General features: G+C 43.9%; 1 protein-coding gene across 2 annotated transcripts in view; it reads left to right on the forward strand.

The window, feature by feature from the left end:
• Positions 1-20,406, forward strand: part of LOC126284857 (UDP-glycosyltransferase UGT5-like) — a 131,219-nt gene that overhangs the window by 90,083 nt on the left and 20,730 nt on the right. For both annotated transcript variants that reach the window (XM_049984092.1, XM_049984091.1), the window contains exon 4: positions 10,644-10,866. In XM_049984092.1, coding sequence (XP_049840049.1) covers positions 10,644-10,866 — 223 coding nt within the window. The remainder of the gene's footprint in view (positions 1-10,643; positions 10,867-20,406) is intronic.

Below are 20,406 nucleotides of genomic sequence, written 5' to 3' on the forward strand. Positions count from 1 at the left end.
TAATTTGACGTCAGTTACTGATTTTCCTACTCGTGTGGTACAGGAAAGCAGCACTCTGATAAATAATGTTTTCACAGACGAAGATGCATTTAATCAAATAAAATCTTTTCCTCTTAAGAGTGGTCTGTATGATCATGATGCACAGATAATTACATTAGTTACAGTACTGACATTGCCCCATATTGTAATGCAAAACAATCCTCCACAATAGTGCGTTCAATTAACGATGTAGCAATTGATAATTTTAGGGAATGCTTGCAACAGTTAGCTCGCTGTGAGGTGTATAGGGAATCTCCTGCTAATTTAAAATTTAACTTGTTTCATGATACCTATGTGTGTATATCTGAAAACACTTTCCCCAAGAAAACAGTGAAACATAATTGTAAGAAACCACCTAAAAAGACATGGCTCACAAAAGGGATAAAAATGTCTTGTAAACAGAAAAAGGAAATGTATCTTGTAGCTAGGAGTAACGATCCAGAAACAGTTAAACATTATAAAAACTACTGCATTGTATTAAGAAAATATATTAAGAAGTCCAGAAGTATGTGCATTATGTGTAAGATTAGCAACTCTGATAATAAAATTGAAGCAATTTGGAACATTGTTAAAAGGGGAACAAGGGAACTGATAGCACAGGAAGACTGTATTTATATCAAACTCAATGAAAAGTTTGTTAACAAGAAGTCAGAAGTAGAAAACACACACACACCCTCACAAACTCACTGGTCATACCGGACCCGAGAGTCCATTACCGCAGCAACGTATTTTCGCCACCTGTCCCTGCCTTCGGCTATTTCCTTCCATTCCCCTTCAGTATCTAGGCTCCTCAAATCACCCTTCACATTGTCCTCCCATCTACGCCTCGGTCTCCCCACAGGACGTTTTCCCCCTAGGTGCGCTACCAGTACTCTGCGCGCTGCCCTGCCCTCATCCATTCGAGCTACGTGATCCGCCCATCGCAGCCTACGTGATTTAATAATACTCATTATGTCAGGGCTTGAATAGAGTTCGTTATACAAATTTCGCCACTCTCCGCTAATGTCATCCCTTTCTGCTCCGAAAATTTTCCTCAAAATTTTGTTTTCAAATACTCGAAACGGCTTTTCATTTTGCACAGTGACGGACCAAGACTCACACCCGTACAGCATAACTGGTAGAATAATAGTTTTGTATATTCTAATCTTTAAATTCCTAGACAATATCCGTGATGAAAGTAATCTATTCAGTGAGAAGTAGCACGCATTTCCCGCCCGGAATCTCTTCTTTAGTTCGAAATCAATCTCATTTTTCGAAGTGATGTCCACCCCTAAATACTTAAATGTGTCCACTTTTTCAATCTGCATGTCTCCAATTCTTAACGTTTCCTGATTTACTGCTGTTGGCATTCTAGTAGTAACCAGGTATTTAGTTTTTTTTATCCTTAGACCTACCTCTTCACTAGCCTTGATTAACGCATTCGCATTTGCTGTTACAGATTCTTTCCTATCGCTAATGATGTTCAGATCATCTGCATACCCTAATATCTTAATATTTCCATTTAACTCCACACCCTCTGAATTATCTGCTGCCATTCGTACAATATATTCTAGGACTAAATTGAAAAGTAGCGCAGACAGGGAATCTCCCTGCTTAAGTCCGTTCTTTATTACAAATTCATCTCTCCACTTTCCCCACGCGTACTCTACTTTTTGTGTTTTTCAAACTCGCTTTTATAAGTCTAACATAATACTTTGTATATTCCAAGTTCCAAAAGAATTCTGAACAATTTTGATTGCAATACTGAATCATATGCTTTTGTAAAATCTATGAAAATATTATGAACTGGTTTATTGTATTCCCATTTCTTTTCCAAAATTTGATGCAGGGTGAATATTTGGTCTATAGTTGACCTGTTCCTCCGAATGCCAGCTTTGTAATCTCCCACAATTTCATCTGCATATGGTGTAAGCCTGCTTAGCAGAATATTCGAGAAAATTTTGGAAGATACTGGTAATAGCGATATCCCTCTATAATTACTACAATCCATTTTGTCGCCCTTCTTAAAAATTGGGATCAGAATCGACTCCTGCCACTCTTCAGGTATCATCTCTGAATTCCATACTTTAGTTATCACTTTGTGAACTACTTCCACCAATTTCTGTCTCCCATTTTAACTAATTCTGCAGTTATGCAAGCTGATCCTGGTTCTTTATGGTTTTTCAATTTGTTGATTGCATCTCTTACTTCCTTTAACGTTGGCTCAGGTATCCGGGGTTCTGCTGTATGTATTTCGTACGCCTGCTCATTTCCTGCTCCCCGGTGTACATTTCATAGATGCTCAAAACACGCCCTCCACTTACTTAATATAGCATTGGGGTCTGTCAGTATTCCCCCGGCATCCTCTCGAAGAGCATTTGTTTTATTGTTGTTTCCATTTTTTTAAAATTTGATTGTTCAAATAATCCCTCTTCTTTGCCCGTAGCCTTCGACCAACTTCCCCTCTTATGTTCAAGAACTCCTCTCGTTTTCTGTCTCCCATTCTATCCCAATCAAATCGCGCTTTTCTCCTTTTCCTCTACCAATTTGTTGCATTCCTCATCAAACGACGATTTTCTCCTGTTCTTCTTAATTGTACCTATTGTGACCTTCGCTGCCTCTGTGATATTATTCCTCGCAGTGATCCACTCTTTATTTACATCCTCATCTTGACCTTCGTGTGTCCTGAGAGCATCAAACCTATTTGAAATTTCTATCATGTACCTTCTTCTAAAGTTTTCATCATTTAGCTTGTCAGTGTCGAACCTAACAAATTCTGCATTGTGATACCTCGATGTTGCTGTAGATAGCCGTTGGTGAACTTTGGCAACGACATGAAAATGATCAGAATCGCAGTCTGCTCTCCTGAAAGTCCTAACATTTTCTATGCTAGTGTGCCATCTCCGATCTGCAAGAATATGATCAATTTGGTTTCGGCTGTGTCCATCCGGGGAGACCCAAGTTGCTTAAAGAATGTCCTTCCTTTTGAAATATGTGCTCTCAACAATTATGTCTTTTGAAACAGCAAAATTAACCACCCTTGTGGCATTATCATTCGAAATGTTATGCAGACTTTCTTTCTCAATTGTTGGCCGGAATGCTTCCTCCTTCCCTATCTTCGCATTAAAATCACCTATGATTAATTTTGTATCGTACGAGGAGAACTCATCCCACAGTTCATCTAGTTCTTCATAAAAGCCGTCTTTAACAACCTCTTCAGTGTCCTCAGTTGGTGTCTGTAGATTAATTACTACTAGTCTATTTCACCTGCCAGACAACACTATAACTGGTAGTCGGTCACTAATGAACCTTATATCTCTGATTGCTTGAAGCACTTTTCTCTGTACTGCGAAACCTGTTCCGAAACTGTGAGTTTCCGCACCTCCATAGAAAAATGTATAGTTACCCCTCTTTATGGTACCCTCCCCCTGCCAGTGAGAGTCTTGAATAGCTCTAATGTCTACATCGTATCTATCTAATTCGTCTAATAATGTCTGGAACGTTCCTGGTCTGCTCAAACTTTAAACGTTCCATGTTCCCAACCTGAAAGTTCCTTTCGCCTGAATCTCTTCGAAGTAGGTTCCGCCCGGAGGTCCGAATGGGAACCTAGTTTACCTCCGGAATATTTTACTTCAAAGAGACCCATGCTCATTAATGTTGCTGATTCCTGATGAATAGATGTGATAGTAAGAGAAGAAGAAACAGGGATGGTTCATCACGCCATCGCCTGTTCCCAACCGGCTGTCCGCGACTTCTTATTTCTTGTATTCGCTGCTACCCTTCATGTCTGAATGCCGTATCCTCTATTCGCAGCCTGGGGACGCGCTGTGCCGTGGTGGTAGGGGCCCACGAGACAACTCACACAGAAGTAGAAAACATTTTCAATAATCATTTTTTAAGTATTGCAGAGAAAATAGGATCCAGGTATTCATTAGAAAATTCAATGCAGTATATCGGAGAAGCAATACCTACGCAATTTGGCAAAACTGAAATTCAACCCACCTCTCCTACTTAAATTAGGAAAATAATAAATTAACTCAAAAGTAAAAACTCACATGTAATTGATGGCAATTCGAACAGAGTACTAAAAGCTTGTTCCCAACAGGTAAGTAGGATTCTCAGCCACATATGTAGTAGCTCACTGAAAGAAGACTTTTTTCAGATAGACTGAAATACGCTATTGCTAAACCATTGAGTGGAAAGGGGATGATCTGAGGCTAACAACTACCACCCAATTTCACTTCAGACAGCTTTATACAAAATTCTTGAAAAAGTGATGTACTCCAGAGTAGTATCACATATTTGTAAAAATGATGTACTAACATATCGTCAATTTACTTTTCAGAAAGGCTGTTCAACAGAAAATGCTATTTATGCGTTCACTGATGAAATATTGAATGATTTCAATAACTGAATGTCACCCTTTGGGATATTTTGTGATTTCTCAAAGGCTTTTGCCTGCGTGAATAATGAAATTCTTCTAGAAAAGCTTAAGTATTGTGGTATGAGTGGGACAGTGCACAAATGGTTTAATTCATATTTTACTGGCACGATGCATAAGTTTGAAATTAATAGTCTTTATGGTCTGCAAAACTCAGCAGAGTCCTCTAACTGGGGAGGTTAAAAGAATGGTATCCCACAGGATTCAGTCTTGGGTCCCTTACTGTTCTTGGTGTATAATAATTACTTACCACTTTATATTCGTGAGGATGCAAAACTAGTTCTTTTTGCTGATGTTGAAAGTATAGTATTCATACACAACAAATAAGAATCGGCTGAGGAAGTTGTAAATAACGTCTTTCAGAAAATAATTGAATGGCTCTCTGCAAATGGACTTTCACTAAATTTTGAGAAAAAACAGTATATTCAATTCTGACAACAAATGAGATAACACCATTGATAAATATAGACTTGGAACATAAGTCTGTTGCTATGGCAGTATATCCAATATATCTGGGTGTACCTGTTGATGAGAAATTGAACTGGAAGAAACACACCGATGATCTTCTGAAACGGTTAGGTTAAGCTACTTATGCTATTAGGCTTATTGCAAATTTTGGTGATAAACATATCAGTAAATTAATCTACTATGCCTATTTTCATACTCGTTGTACAGAATCGTGTAATCACAACAATAGCTGGAGCCCACCCAAGGTCACCTTGCAGATATTTATTTAAGGAACTGGGATATTCACAGTGCCTTCACAATATACACTCCTGGAAATGGAAAAAAGAACACATTGACACCGGTGTGTCAGACCCACCATACTTGCTCCGGACACTGCCAGAAGGCTGTACAAGCAATGATCACACGCACGGCACAGCGGACACACCAGGAACCGCGGTGTTGGCCGTCGAATGGCGCTAGCTGCGCAGCATTTGTGCACCGCCGCCGTCAGTGTCAGCCAGTTTGCCGTGGCATACGGAGCTCCATCGCAGTCCTTAACACTGGTAGCATGCCGCGACAGTGTGGACGTGAACCGTATGTGCAGTTGACGGACTTTGAGCGAGGGCGTATAGTGTGCATGCGGGAGGCCGGGTGGACGTACCGCCGAATTGCTCAACACGTGGGGTGTGAGGTTTCCACAGTATATCGATGTTGTCGCCAGTGGTCGGCGAAGGTGCACGTGCCCATCGACCTGGGACCGGACCGCAGCAACGCACGGATGCACGCCAAGACCGTAGGATCCTACGCAGTGCCGTAGGGGACCGCACCGCCACTTCCCAGCAAATTAGGGACACTGTTGCTCCTGGGTTATCGGCGAGGACCATTCGCAACCGTCTCCATGAAGCTGCGCTACGGTCCCGCACACCGTTAGGCCGTCTTCCGCTCATGCCCCAACATCGTGCAGCCCGCCTCCAGTGGTGTCGCGACAGGCGTGAATGGAGGGAGGAATGGAGACGTGTCGTCTTCAGCGATGAGAGTCGCTTCTGCCTTGGTGCCAATGATGGTAGTATGCGTGTTTGGCGCTGTGCAGGTGAACGCCACAATCAGGACTGCATACGACCGAGGCACACAGGGCCAACACCCGGCATCATGGTGTGGGGAGCGATCTCCTACACTGGCCGTACACCTCTGGTGATCGTCGAGGGGACACTGAATAGTGCGCGGTACATCCAAACCGTCGTCGAACCCATCGTTCTACCATTCCTAGACCGGCAAGGGAACTTGCTGTTCCAACAGGACAATGCACGTCCGCATGTATCCCGTGCCACCCAACGTGCTCTAGAAGGTGTAAGTCAACTACCCTGGCCAGCAAGATCTCCGGATCTGTCCCCCATTGAGCATGTTTGGGACTGGATGAAGCGTCGTCTCACACGGTCTGCACGTCCAGCACGAACGCTGGTCCAGCTGCGGCGCCAGGTGGAAATGGCATGGCAAGCCGTTCCACAGGACTACATCCAGCATCTCTAGGATCGTCTCCATGGGAGAATAGCAGCCTGCATTGCTGCAAAAGGTGGATATACACTGTACTAGTGCCGACATTGTGCATGCTCTGTTGCCTATGTCTATGTGCCTGTGGTTCTGTCAGTGTGATCATGTGATGAATCTGACCCCAGGAATGTGTCAATAAAGTTTCCCCTTCCTGGGACAATGAATTCACAGTGTTCTTATTTCAATTTCCAGGAGTGTATATATATATATATATATATATATTCACTTATGAAATTTGTTATTAATAACCCATCCCAGTTCAAAAATAACAGCGAAGTACATAGGTACAACACTAGAAGAAAGGATGATCTTCACTATTCTGGGCTAAATCTGACTTTGACACATAACTGGGTGAATTGTGCTGCCCCAAAAATCTTTAGTCATTTGCCCAACAGCACAAAAAGTCTGACCGATAAGCAACAGACATTTAAAAACAGATTAAAGGAATTCATAAATGACAACTCTTTCTACTGAATTCAAAGTACTTAATGTGTGGTCTAACTTAGTTGAAGGACATCGAATGGATGTTGATGTGTGTGAGAGTGTTAGTGATGGTGGCCACAAACACCAAGGGTAGAGCTCCGCTCAAGAGTTTACATCTTCTCAGGCGAAATCGTCGCCTGTTACGCTAGTATGACGTCGTACAGGAACAGCGAAGACGTCATATCTACACATCACAAATAGCCCATTCTCCCTTTCGAGAGATCAGAAGGACTACCTGTCCATTTGAAACTTGTTTAACACAGGGCTTTTTATCACCGTATGCTAATCTCCTTTATGGTGGCTCCTTGTATAAAAAAATACGGAAACATGTATAAAATACGGGGTCTAAAATGATTCAACCGCTTCCAAAGTTGTTGACTTGCTCTATTCAGCGATACACTGTAAATCTCGGCGCTAACCTGCTGACAGCTGAGGTAGAGAAAAGTGTTCACAGAAAAGTTACCACAGTACACGGCATTACGAAGGCTCGCTTTCATGCGGAAGCAAATTTACCTGTGCTGCTGAAGGGTGGCAAACGAAAAACAATGAACAGGACGTCTTCGTAGCAAGAAGTAATAACGAATGTAAATACAGAAATCACATTTTTCAGGTGGAAAGCGAGTAAGCGTTTATCCGGGAAGTAAGCAAATTACTGTACTGAAGATGTTACCAAGCAGAAACCTGGTACAATTTTTGATGCAAATATACAAAATAAATCTATTTTTACACTACTGGCCATTAAAATTGCTACACCACGAAGATGACGTGCTACAGACGCGAAATTTAACAGACAGGAACAAGATGCTGTAATATGCAAATGATTAGCTTTTCAGAGCATTCACACAAGGTTGGCGCCCGTGGCGACACCTACAACGTGCTCACATGAGGAAAGTTTCCAACCGATTTCTCATAAACAAACAGCAGTTGACCGGCGTTGCCTGGTGAAACGTTGTTGTGATGCCTCGTGTGAGGAGGAGAAATGCGTGCCATCACGTTTCCGACTTTGATAAAGGTCGGATTGTAGCCTATAGCGCTTGCGGTTTATCGTATCGCGACATTGCTGCTCGCGGTGGTCGAGATCCAATGACTGTTAGCAGAATATGGAATCGGTGAGTTCAGGAGGGTGATACGGAACGCCGTGCTGGATCCCAACGGCCTCGTATCACTAGCAGTCGAGATGACAGGCACCTTATCCGCATGGCTGTGACGGATCGAGCAGCCACGTCTCGATCCCTGAGTCAACAGATGGGGACGTTTGCAAGATAACAACCATCTGCACGAACATTGCGACGACGTTTGCAGCAGCATGGACTATCATCTTGGAGACCGTGGCTGCGATTACCCTTGACGCTGCATCACAGACAGGAGCGCCTGCAATGGTTTACTCAACGACGCTCCTGGGTGCACGAATGGCAAAACGTCATTTTTTCGGATGAATCCAGGTTCTCTTTGCAGCATCATGATGGTCGCATCCATGTTTGGCGACATCGAGGTGAACGCACATTGGAAGCGTGTATTCGTCATCGCCATACTGGCGTATCACTCGGCGTGATGGTCTGAGGTGCCATTGTTAACACGTCTCGGTCACCTCTTGTTCGCATTGAGAGCACTGTAAACAGTGGACGTTACATTTCAGATGTTTTACGACCTGTGGCTCTAGCGTTCATTCGATCCCTGCGAAGCCCTACATTTCGGCAGGATAATGCACGACCGCATGTTCCAGGTCCTGTACGGGCCTTTCTGGATACAGAAATTGTTCGACTGCTGCCCTGGCCAGCACATTCTCCCGATCTCTCCGCAACTGAAAACGTCTGCTCAATGGTGGCCGAACAACTTGCTCGTCACAATACGCCAGTCACTACTCTAGATGAACTGTGGTATCGTGTTGAAGCTGTATGGGCAACTGTACCTCTACACGCCGTCCAAGGTATGTTTGACTGAAAGTCCAGGCGTATCAAGGCCGTTATTACGGCCAGAGGTGGTTGTTCTTGGTATTGATTTCTCAGCATCTATGCACCCAAATTGTGTGTAAGTGTAATCACGTGTCAGTTCTAGTATAGTGTATTTGTCCCATGAATACCCGTTTGTCACTTGCATTTCTTCTTGGTGTGGCAATTTTAATGGCCAGTTGTGTAAGTGGTAGTGTGGAATGGACGAAACAAATGTATGAAGCTTCCAATATCAGAATTTCTTCTGCTATCTTTCATATACATCGCGTTTATGCGGCTCCTATATGTGCTTGAAGTGTAAACAATCCGTCAACAATACATCGCTGATGGCGTTACACACGACATCACTGTGCGAGTGATTATATCTTTCGGTTCCTCCTCACACTCCTTCATGAGGCTTCTAGTATTGACCTCTCGGCTATGACCGCAATGCCTATACTGATTCAGACTGCAAGAATATCTTATTAAATACAGCAGTTGAAGCAGAATTGCCAGCCGCGGTGGTCTCTTGGTTCTAGGCGCGCAGTCCGGAACCGTGCGGCTGCTACGGTCGCAGGTTCGAATCCTGCCTCGGGCATGGATGTGTGTGATGTCCTTAGGTTAGTTAGGTTTAAGTAGTTCTAAGTTCTAGGGGACTAATGACCACAGCAGTTGAGTCTCATTGTGCTAAGAGCCATTTTTGAAGCAGAATTGTAGCTGCCGTTAAGTTACCAAAGAAAGAAACACTAAACAGTCCCTTAATGACTCTGACGGCTAGTTCTGGATGGGTTTCGATATTTCAGCGAACTAACCTTTCCACCCTCAACCAACTTTGAATGTGAGTCGTCTGCGGTCAGAGTTGCCCACCCCACTGGCAGTAGAACTCAACTGATGCGTAATAGGATGACTGGAGCGGGAGGCGCGGTCAGGGTTGTAGGGCGTGGCTGGGTAGAGGAAGGTGGCTGTTTTTAGCGGTCTTCCTCTTTATTGTCGGTTCTTGCAATACATTTTCGGGTAGCTCAGCCCCGCCGCTCGTGTTGTGGTGGAGACGTGCAGATGCGCGCGGCCCGGAGAACGCACGCCGTGCTCGGTCAGCGGCTGCGCAGGCGGCAGGAGGTTAACACCACAGGGCCCAGCCTAGGTCGCCTCCTGCAGACGCTGAGGCTTCTGACGATGCCGGGAGTCGCTGGTGCAGCAGTGGGCAACGCCCTCCGCCGGCCGATCCTCGGGGACAGCGTCACTGGTGACGACGACGTAACAGCGACCGAACGGCCAATCGGTCAAACCAATGGCGACGACCACCTCTGATGCCCTTAAATAGTATAGAATGCTGCTGAATCCGCCGGTTACGCGGCGCCGTGTTTATTAGAACCTTCTCAACGAGTTGGCTAACGCAGCTGCGCCACACGCAGCCCGCGCCTGTGTAGTTCTGCTAATGCTGTGTTCTGGCTGTTGGCTGCCGCGCACGTACACACGTAACGACTCTCGTTGCAAAACTGTGTCACCTGCATAACGCGCCTGCCAGCCTTCGTCCGCCGTCTGCCGTGAGGCTGGTGCATCGCGCACTGAAGCATACTAAATCACAATTTCGCACCGTATTTCCTAAAAATAACCCCTTGTCCTCTACAGATGTGACGGACATGTATATCACATGTAACGCGGCACCACGGGTATGAGTGCAGTTAATATTAAATCCTCCAACAAATAAACGTATACCTATCCATTGGTTGTGAAAAATATATAGATATGCTGTTGAAATAGCTTTCCTTCTTCTGCAGGATATACAAAAGTTTTTGGACGAGGCCACAGACGGGGCGATATACTTCAGTATGGGCTCTAACGTGCAAAGTGCCCACTGGCCAGAGGAGAAGCGGTCCGCCTTCCTGAAGGTGTTTTCGCAGCTGAAGCAGCGAGTCCTGTGGAAATGGGAGAAGGACTCCATGCCCGGTCAACCGTCGAATGTGAAGACTGGCAAGTGGCTGCCGCAGTCCGACATACTGGGTGAGTGCCGTGTCTGCGTCACACCAACTCTTAAAACCAAACGGCGACACAAGAAACAAGCGACAGTAGACGTGTCAGCTTCTGTTAGTGTATTTCTTATTTATATGTCTACAAAAATTCTGAAAACATTGATAAAAAAGGGGGAGCATGATGGGACATCCGTGGTGTTTGAGGAAACTGTGGGGGGCAAAAAACTGTGGGGTTAGTCAGAGATCGGAATGTATCCAATAAATTGTTGAGGACGCAGGGGGCAAGTAGTACTCCAGGAATGAAGAGTTTGGCACGCATGAGGAATTCGCATCAAACCAGTGACGAGAATGACGAATAAAAAAGGAAGCACAAAATTCTGTTCCTTTTTCTGAGGCCGCAGTGTCATGCGCCCTGGCAGTGGACAGCACGAAAAGGTGAAGAGGGTCGTTATGGGAGAAGAAAATGGACGAGGAGGTTGGAACAGGGGGGGGATTGACATTTCTACTAGGATTATAGTAGATTTCCACCAGACTGTGTGCTACAGAAATTAATGGAACACGACTCTATCACGAAGAAAACAATTATTTCTTCCCAAAAGGTACCCGGTATCCAAATTGTACAGATTTGCCATAACGTAACACAAAGAGAGCATATACGAATGTCCGAAAGAGCGGATACCACAGGTGGCCGTGCAGCTCTCCAGAATGAAATTCTAATTAAATCAAGACCCTTTCGGAAGCTTAGCACGTTTTCAACTGCCCCCCAACGGGGGCAGCTTAGGGTCTTGATTTAATTATCGTTTCATTCTAGAGAGCAATTACAATACGTAGTGGACTTAGTTCTTCCACTGCTACATGCATTTTTCATTTAGGGAATGGCGAATAAGAGAATACAGACCACTGCCCACAGTAGAGGCGAAGGCATTAGCATAAGAGACTCAGTTGTGATAGCACAACAAAAGGGCGCGTCCCCAGGTGGCGGATAGGAGAATACTCGGTAGATAAGCCGGGTAGGTGGAAAATAGAATACCACCGGCGGCCAAAATGACAACCAGAATCCATGCTTCGTCTAACTTGGAGCAAGCGGTGGTATGGTCGGCGTCTCTTAACCAGCAGGTACGGCTGTAAACAAGCTCCAGGGACTCACAATCCCTGGTTCTACACAACTAGCAATTAAGAAAATAATTTCTCAAACAGATATCAGAGGATACAGATCACAAATATGGATATGGGTTACACAAAATTGTGAAGTCTTTCGTATTAGGTACTACATATAACCGTTCATTACTATATTAACAGAATCTCCCGTAGGTTCTTGGTAGAACAACATTATAATAAATGAAAAGCACCAGTTTGCTTTTGTTCGACAATATTGTAGAACAAAAGCAAACTGGTGCTTTTCATTTATCATTCATTAGTACTTAACTGTCTCCATAGACTTCTGTGGGACGAAATTATTTTCTTAATACCCCCCCATGAACCATGGACCTTGCCGTTGGTGGGGAGGCTTGCGTGCCTCAGCGATACAGATGGCCGTACCGTAGGTGCAACCACAACGGAGGGGTATCTGTTGAGAGGCCAGACAAACGTGTGGTTCCTGAAGAGGGGCAGCAGCCTTTTCAGTAGTTGCAGGGTCAACAGTCTGGATGATTGACTGATCTGGACTTGCAACATTAACCAAAACGGCATTGCTGTGCTGGTACTGCGAACGGCTGAAAGCAAGGGGAAACTACAGCCGTAATTTTTCCCGAGGACATGCAGCTTTACTGTATGATTAAATGATGATGGCATCCTCTTGGGTAAAATATTCCGGAGGTAAAATAGTCCCCCATTCGGATCTCCGGGCGGGGACTACTCAGGAGGATGTCGTTATCAGGAGAAAGAAAACTGGCATTCTACGGATCGGAGCGTGGAATGTCAGATCCCTTAATAGGGCAGGTAGGTTAGAAAATTTAAAAAGGGAAATGGATAGGTTAAAGTTAGATATAGTGGGAATTAGTGAGGTTCGGTGGCAGGAGGAACAAGACTTCTGGTCAGGTGACTACAGGGTTATAAACACAAAATCAAATAGGGGTAATGCAGGAGTAGGTTTAATAATGAATAGGAAAATAGGAATGCGGGTAAGCTACTACAAACAGCATAGTGAACGCATTATTGTGGCCAAGATAGATACGAAGCCCACACCTACTACAGTAGTACAAGTTTATATGCCAACTAGCTCTGCAGATGATGAAGAAATTGAAGTAATGTATGATGAAATAAAAGAAATTATTCAGATAGTGAAGGGAGACGAAAATTTAATAGTAATGGGTGACTGGAATTCGAGTGTAGGAAAAGGGAGAGAAGGAAACATAGTAGGTGAATATGGATTGGGGCTAAGAAATGAAAGAGGAAGCCGCCTAGTAGAATTTTGCACAGAGCACAACTTAATCATAGCTAACACTTGGTTTAAGAATCATGAAAGAAGGTTGTATACGTGGAAGAACCCTGGAGATACTAAAAGGTATCAGATAGATTATATAATGGTAAGACAGAGATTTAGGAACCAGGTTTTAAGTTGTAAGACATTTCCAGGGGCAGATGTGGACTCTGACCACAATCTATTGGTTATGACCTGCAGATTAAAACTGAAGAAACTGCAAAAATGTGCTAAATTAAGGAGATGGGACCTGGATAAACTGAAAGAACCAGAGGTTGTACAGAGTTTCAGAGAGAGCATAAGGGAACAATTGACAGGAATAGGGGAAAGAAATACAGTAGAAGAAGAATGGGTAGCTCTGAGGGATGTAGTAGTGAAGGCAGCAGAGGATAAAGTAGGTACAAAGACGAGGGCTGCTAGAAATCCTTGGGTAACAGAAGAAATATGGAATTTAATTGATGAAAGGAGAAAATATAAAAATGCATTAAATGAAGCAGGCAAAAAGGAATACAAACGTCTCAAAAATGAGATCGACAGGAAGTGCAAAATGGCTAAACAGGGATGGCTAGAGGACAAATGTAAGGATGTAGAAGCTTATCTCACTAGGGGTAAGATAGATACTGCCTACAGGAAAATTAAAGAGACCTTTGGAGAGAAGAGAACCACGTGTATGAATATCAAGAGCTCAGATGGCAGCCCAGTTCTAAGCAAAGAAGGGAAGGCAGAAAGGTGGAAGGAGTATATAGAAGGCTTATACAAGGGCGATGTACTTGAGGACAATATTATGGAAATAGAAGAGGATGTAGATGAAGACGAAATGGGAGATACGATACTGCGTGAAGAGTTTGACAGAGCACTGAAAGACCTGAGTCGAAACAAGGCCCCCGGAGTAGACAACATTCCATTAGAACTACTGACGGCCTTGGGAGAGCCAGTCATGACAAAACTCTACCAGCTGGTGAGCAAGATGTATGAGACAGGCGAAATAGCCTCAGACTTCAAGAAGAATATAATAATTCCAATCCCAAAGAAAGCAGGTGCTGACAGATGTGAAAATTACCGAACTATCATTTTAATAAGCCACGGCTGCAAAATACTAACGCGAATTCTTTACAGACGAATGGAAAAACTGGTAGATGCAGACCACGGGGAGGATCAGTTTGGATTCCGTCGAAATGTTGGAACACGTGAGGCAATACTGACCTTACGACTTATCTTAGAAGAAAGATTAAGAAAAGGCAAACCTACGTTTCTAGCATTTGTAGACTTAGAGAAAGCTTTTGACAATGTTGACTGGAATACTCTTTTTCAAATTCTAAAGGTGGCAGGGGTAAAATACAGGGAGCGAAAGGCTATTTATAATTTGTACAGAAACCAGATGGCAGTAATAAGAGTCGAGGGGCATGAAAGGGAAGCAGTGATTGGGAAAGGAGTGAGACAGGGTTGTAGCCTCTCCCCGATGTTATTCAATCTGTATATTGAGCAAGCAGTAAAGGAAACAAAAGAAAAATTTGGAGTAGGTATTAAAATTCATGGAGACGAAGTAAAAACTTTGAGGTTCGCCGATGACATTGTAATTCTGTCAGAGACGGCAAAGGACTTGGAAGAGCAGTTGATCGGAATGGACAGTGTCTTGAAAGGAGGATATAAGATGAACATTAACAAAAGCAAAACGAGGATAATGGAATGTAGTCAAATTAAATCGGGGGATGCTGAGGGAATTAGATTAGGAAATGAGACACTTAAAGTAGTAAAGGAGTTTTGCTATTTAGGAAGTAAAATAACTGATGATGGTCGAAGTAGAGAGGATATAAAATGTAGACTGGCAATGGGAAGGAAAGCGTTTCTGAAGAAGAGAAATTTGTTAACATCGAATATAGATTTATGTATCAGGAAGTCGTTTCTGAAAGTATTTGTTTGGAGTGTAGCCATGTATGGAAGTGAAACATGGACGATAACTAGTTTGGACAAGAAGAGAATAGAAGCTTTCGAAATGTGGTGCTACAGAAGAATACTGAAGATAAGGTGGATAGATCACGTAACTAATGAGGAGGTATTGAATAGGATTGGGGAGAAGAGAAGTTTGTGGCACAACTTGACTAGAAGAAGGGATCGGTTGGTAGGACATGTTTTGAGGCATCAAGGGATCACAAATTTAGCATTGGAGGGCAGCGTGGAGGGTAAAAATCGTAGAGGGAGACCGAGAGATGAGTACACTAAGCAGATTCAGAAGGATGTAGGTTGCAGTAGGTACTGGGAGATGAAGCAGCTTGCACAGGATAGAGTAGCATGGAGAGCTGCATCAAACCAGTCTCAGGACTGAAGACAACAACAACAACAATACGATTACCAGGTATATGAGTGTTTTATAATAACCTCATTTCACAGTCCTCTTGAACATACGCTGAGATTCATACAAATTAAAATTCTCATTCTTAGTTAGCGGAATATTAATTACATATTCTAACACATTATTCTGAGGTACTGATTTTCTTTTCCATTTCCTCACTACAATCTAAGTTGACGTCTACATTTGCTACTATATCTTTTCATCTTAAACACAAGACGGATCAGGCTACACAGGGTGTTACAAAAAGGTACGGCCAAACTGTCAGGAAAAAATACTCACACACAAAGAAAGAAAATACGTTATGTGGACATGTGTCCGGGAACGCTTACTTTCCATGTTAGAGCTCATTTAATTATGTCTATTCAAATAATATTAATCATGGAATGGAAACACACAGCAACAGAACGGACCAGCGTGACTTCAAACACTGTGTTACAGGAAATGTTCAAAATGTCCTCCGTTAGCGAGGATACGTCCATCCACCATCCGTCGCATGGAATCCCTGATGCGCTGATGCAGCCCTGGTGAATGGCGTATTGTATCACAGCCGTCCACAATACGAGCACGATGAGTCTCCACATTTGGTACCGAGGTTGCGTAGACAAGAGCTTTCAAATGACCCCGTAAATGAAAGTCAAGAGGGTTGAGGTCAGGAGAGCGTGGAGGCCATGGAATTGGTCCGCCTCTACCAATCCATCGGTCACCGAATCTGTTGTTGAGAAGCGTACGAACACTTCGACTGAAATGTGCAGGAGCTCCATCGTGCACGAACCACATGTTGTGTCGTACTTGTAAAGGCACATGTTCTAGCAGAACAGGTAGAGTATCCCGTATGAAATCATGATAACGTGCTCCATTGAGCGTAGGTGGAAGAACATGGGGCCCAATCAAGACATCACCAACAATGCCTTCCCAAACGTTCACAGAAAATCTGTGTTGATGACGTGATTGCACAATTGTGTGCGGATTCTCGTCAGCCCACACATGTTGATTGAGAAAATTTACAATTTGATCACGTTGGAATGAAGCCTCATCCGTAAAGAGAACATTTGCACTGAAATATTGACACATTGTTGGATGAACCATTCGCAGCAGTGTACCTGTGGAGGCCAATCAGCTGCTGATAGTGCCTGCACACGCTGTACATGGTACGGAACAACTGGTTCTCCCGTAGCACTCTCCATACAGTGACGTGGTCAACGTTACCTTGTACAGCAGCTACTTCTCTGACGCTAACATTAGGGTTATCGTCAACTACACGAAGAATTGTCTCGTCCATTGCAGGTGTCCTCGTCGTTCTAGGTCTTCCCCAGTCGCGAGGCTGGAATGTTCTGTGCTCCCTAAGACGCCGATCAATTGCTTCGAACGTCTTCCTGTCGGGACACCTTCGTTCCGGAAATCTGTCTCGATACAAACGTAGCGCGCGACGGCTATTGCCCCGTGCTAATCCATACATCAAATGGGCAGCTGTCAACTCCGCATTTGTAAACATTGCACTGACTGCAAAACCACGTTCGTGAGGAATACTAACGTGTTGATGCTACGTACTGATGTGCTTGAAGCTAGTACTGTAGAGCAATGAGTAGCATGTCAACACAAGCACCGAAGTCACCATTACCTTCCTTCAATTGGGCCAACTGGCTGTGAATCGAGGAAGTACAGTACATGCTGACGAAACTAAAATGAACTCTAACATGGAAATTAAGCGTTTCCGGACACATGTCCACATAAGATCTTTTCATTTGTGTGTGAGGAATGTTTCCTGAAAGTTTGGCCGTACCTTTTTGTAACATCCTGTATACACTGAAGTGCCAAAGAAACTGGTATAGGCATGTTTATTTAAATAAAGAGGTATGTTAACAGGCAGAATACGGCGTTGTGTCCGGCAACGCCTATAGAAGACAACAAGTGTCTGACGCAGTTGTTAGATCGGTTACTGCTACTACAATGGCAAGTTATTAAGATTTAAGTGAGTTTCCACGTGGTGTTACAGTCGGCGCACGAGCGATGGAACATAGCGATGAAGTGGGGATTTTCCCGTACGACCATTTCACGAGTGTACCGTGAATATCAGGAATCTGACATGGCTGCCGCCGGAAAAATATCCTGCACGAACGGAACCAACGACGACTGAAGAGAATCGTTCAACGTGACAGAAGGGCAACCCTTCCGCAAGTTGCTGCAGATTTCAATGCAGGGCCATCAACAAGTGTCTGCGTACGAATGATTCAACGAAACATCATCGATATGGGCTTTCGGAGCCGAAGCTCCAGTCGTGTACCCTTGATGACTTCACGACACAAAGCTTCATGCCTCGCCTGGGCCCGTCAAGGCCGACATTGGACTGTTGATGACTGGAAACGTGTTGTCTGCTCGGACGAGTCTCGTTTCAAATTATGTCCAGCGGACGGACGTTTACGGGTATGGAGACAACCTCACGAATCCATGGACCTGCATGTCAGCACGGGGACTGTTCAAGCTGGTGGGGGCTCACTAGTAACGTGTCCAGTTGGGGTGATAAGGGACCCCTTGATACGTTGAGATACGATTCCGACAGGTGACACCTACGTAAGTATCCTGTCTGGTCAACTGCATCCATTCACGTCGATTGTGCACTCCGATGGACTTGGGCAATTCCAACAGGACAATGCGACACTCCACAAGTTCAGAATTGCGACAGCGTGGCTCTAGGAACACTCTTCTGAGTTTAAACACTTTCGATGGCCACCAAACTTCCCAGACATGAACATTATAGAGCGTATCTGGGATGCAACGTGCTGTATACAAGAGATCCACATTCATTCATACTCCTACGGATTTATGGACAGCCCTGCAGGATTCATGGTGTCAGTTCCCTCCAGCACTACTTCAGACATTAGGCGCGTCCATGCGTCATCGTGTTGCTGCACTTCTGCATGCTCGCGGGGGCCATTCGCTATATTAGGCATGTGTACCAATTTCTTTGGCTCATAAGACGCCCCAGGCGAATCACACTAGAAGAAATATAGTAGCAAATGAAGACACGAACCTAGATTGTAGAGAAAATGTGGAAAGTATATTGAATACCTCAGAAATACGATTTGAGTTGCCTTTGGAACTAGTCACGTCGAACATAGATGACTTAAGAGTTGCAGGGAAAAGATTAGAAGGCATTGGTAAGTTCATAGATACAGTACAGCTCGATATCGAATGAGACAGGAAGGTCCAAACCTATTATATTGCTCCCTACGTGAGTATATGTTTAGTTATTTTAGTTATTGTATTTGTGTGCTATTCAAAATGTGATTTTGTTAAATATTCGTATGAAAATTGTATAATGAGCCTGATGGAGGAAACTGCTGTCGTTCCATTTGTGTAATCACGACCGTAGTCACTGCACCAGACCCAAATAGGCTGTGTTTACGAGCAGGGGACGAGGAGGTGGTTGTCTATGAGAAACTGCCAAGACCCTTGGATGATAGAGTGTTTATAAAAAATAGACGTTGATATGATGTTTTCTGTAAAGTGTAGTAGAAGAAACAAAAAATGAGAAACTTTAATTGTGTTAACGGCACTTTGTGTAGTGCCCATTAATCTACTTTTGGGGGGAGGCATCATGGCCTTTGAATATTTCTGTTATCTCCACAAAAAGAAGAGGTTGAACGCGCTTCCTAGTCGAGTCAGCCCCCAACATGATGAGCCAAAAATGCAAACATGTTATTTGTGGAAGATAAAGCTTTTAAGCACAACTGGAAACCAGCTATCTCTTGGCGGTCAACAAATACGCCAGCATGGAACTCACATTTGTCACCTCACGAAACAAGTCGAGGGTCAAGGACAAACGCGTGGTAGGATAAAGCCAGAGCTAGATTTGGAGCGTTAAACGAGAGTTAAGGTTACCATGTGCACATGTAAGGTTCCAGAGGCTAATTAAGAACTGTGTAAAGGATCAGCTACGAGCAGTAGGCGTATCAGTACGAAGTATCCAGTATTCCGTGAGCACCTCGCCAGAATAAAGCCGTTACTGGTCGGTGACACCTAGAAGCAACCACTGATGGAAATTCAGACACTTCCACAACGAAAAGACGGTGGAATACCGACGTGGACACAACTAAAACTGTCAGAGAAGTAGTACCTAATGTTTTCACTGGAATAGTGTTGAAAAGAGGCAGCTGGTCTGCGTCTCAAACAGGTGCTGTTGTGAATTTCAGTTGTTGCTGTTGTTGTTGTTGTTGTGGTGGTGGTCTTCAGTCCTGAGACTGGTTTGATGCAGCTCTCCATGCTACATTATCGTGTACAAGCTTCTTCATCTCCCAGTACTTACTGCAACCCACATCCTTCTGAATCTGCTTAGTGTATTTATCTCTTGGTCTCCCTCTACGATTTTTACCCTCCACGCTGCCCTCCAATGTTAAATTTGTGATCCCTTGGTGCCTCAGAACATGTCCTACCAACCGGTCCCTTCTCTTTGTCATGTTGTGCCACATACTCCTCTTCTCCCCAATCCTATTCAGTACTCCCTCATTAGTTATGTGATCTACCCATTTAATCTTCAGCATTCTTCTGTTGCACCACATTTCGAAAGCTTCTATTCTTTCTTGTCCAAATCATTTATCGTCCATGTTTCACTTCCATACATGGCTACACTCCCGAAAAATACTTTCAGAAACGGCTTCCTGACACTTAAATCTGTATTCGATGTTAACAAATTTCTCTTCTTCAGAAACGCTTCCCTTGCCATTGCCAGTCTACATTTTATATCCTCTCTACTTCGACCATCATCAGTTATTTTGCTCCCCAAATAGCAAAACTCCTTTACTACT

The sequence above is a fragment of the Schistocerca gregaria genome, chromosome 8 (assembly GCF_023897955.1).
Source record: "Schistocerca gregaria isolate iqSchGreg1 chromosome 8, iqSchGreg1.2, whole genome shotgun sequence".
Lineage (NCBI taxonomy): Eukaryota > Metazoa > Arthropoda > Insecta > Orthoptera > Acrididae > Schistocerca > Schistocerca gregaria.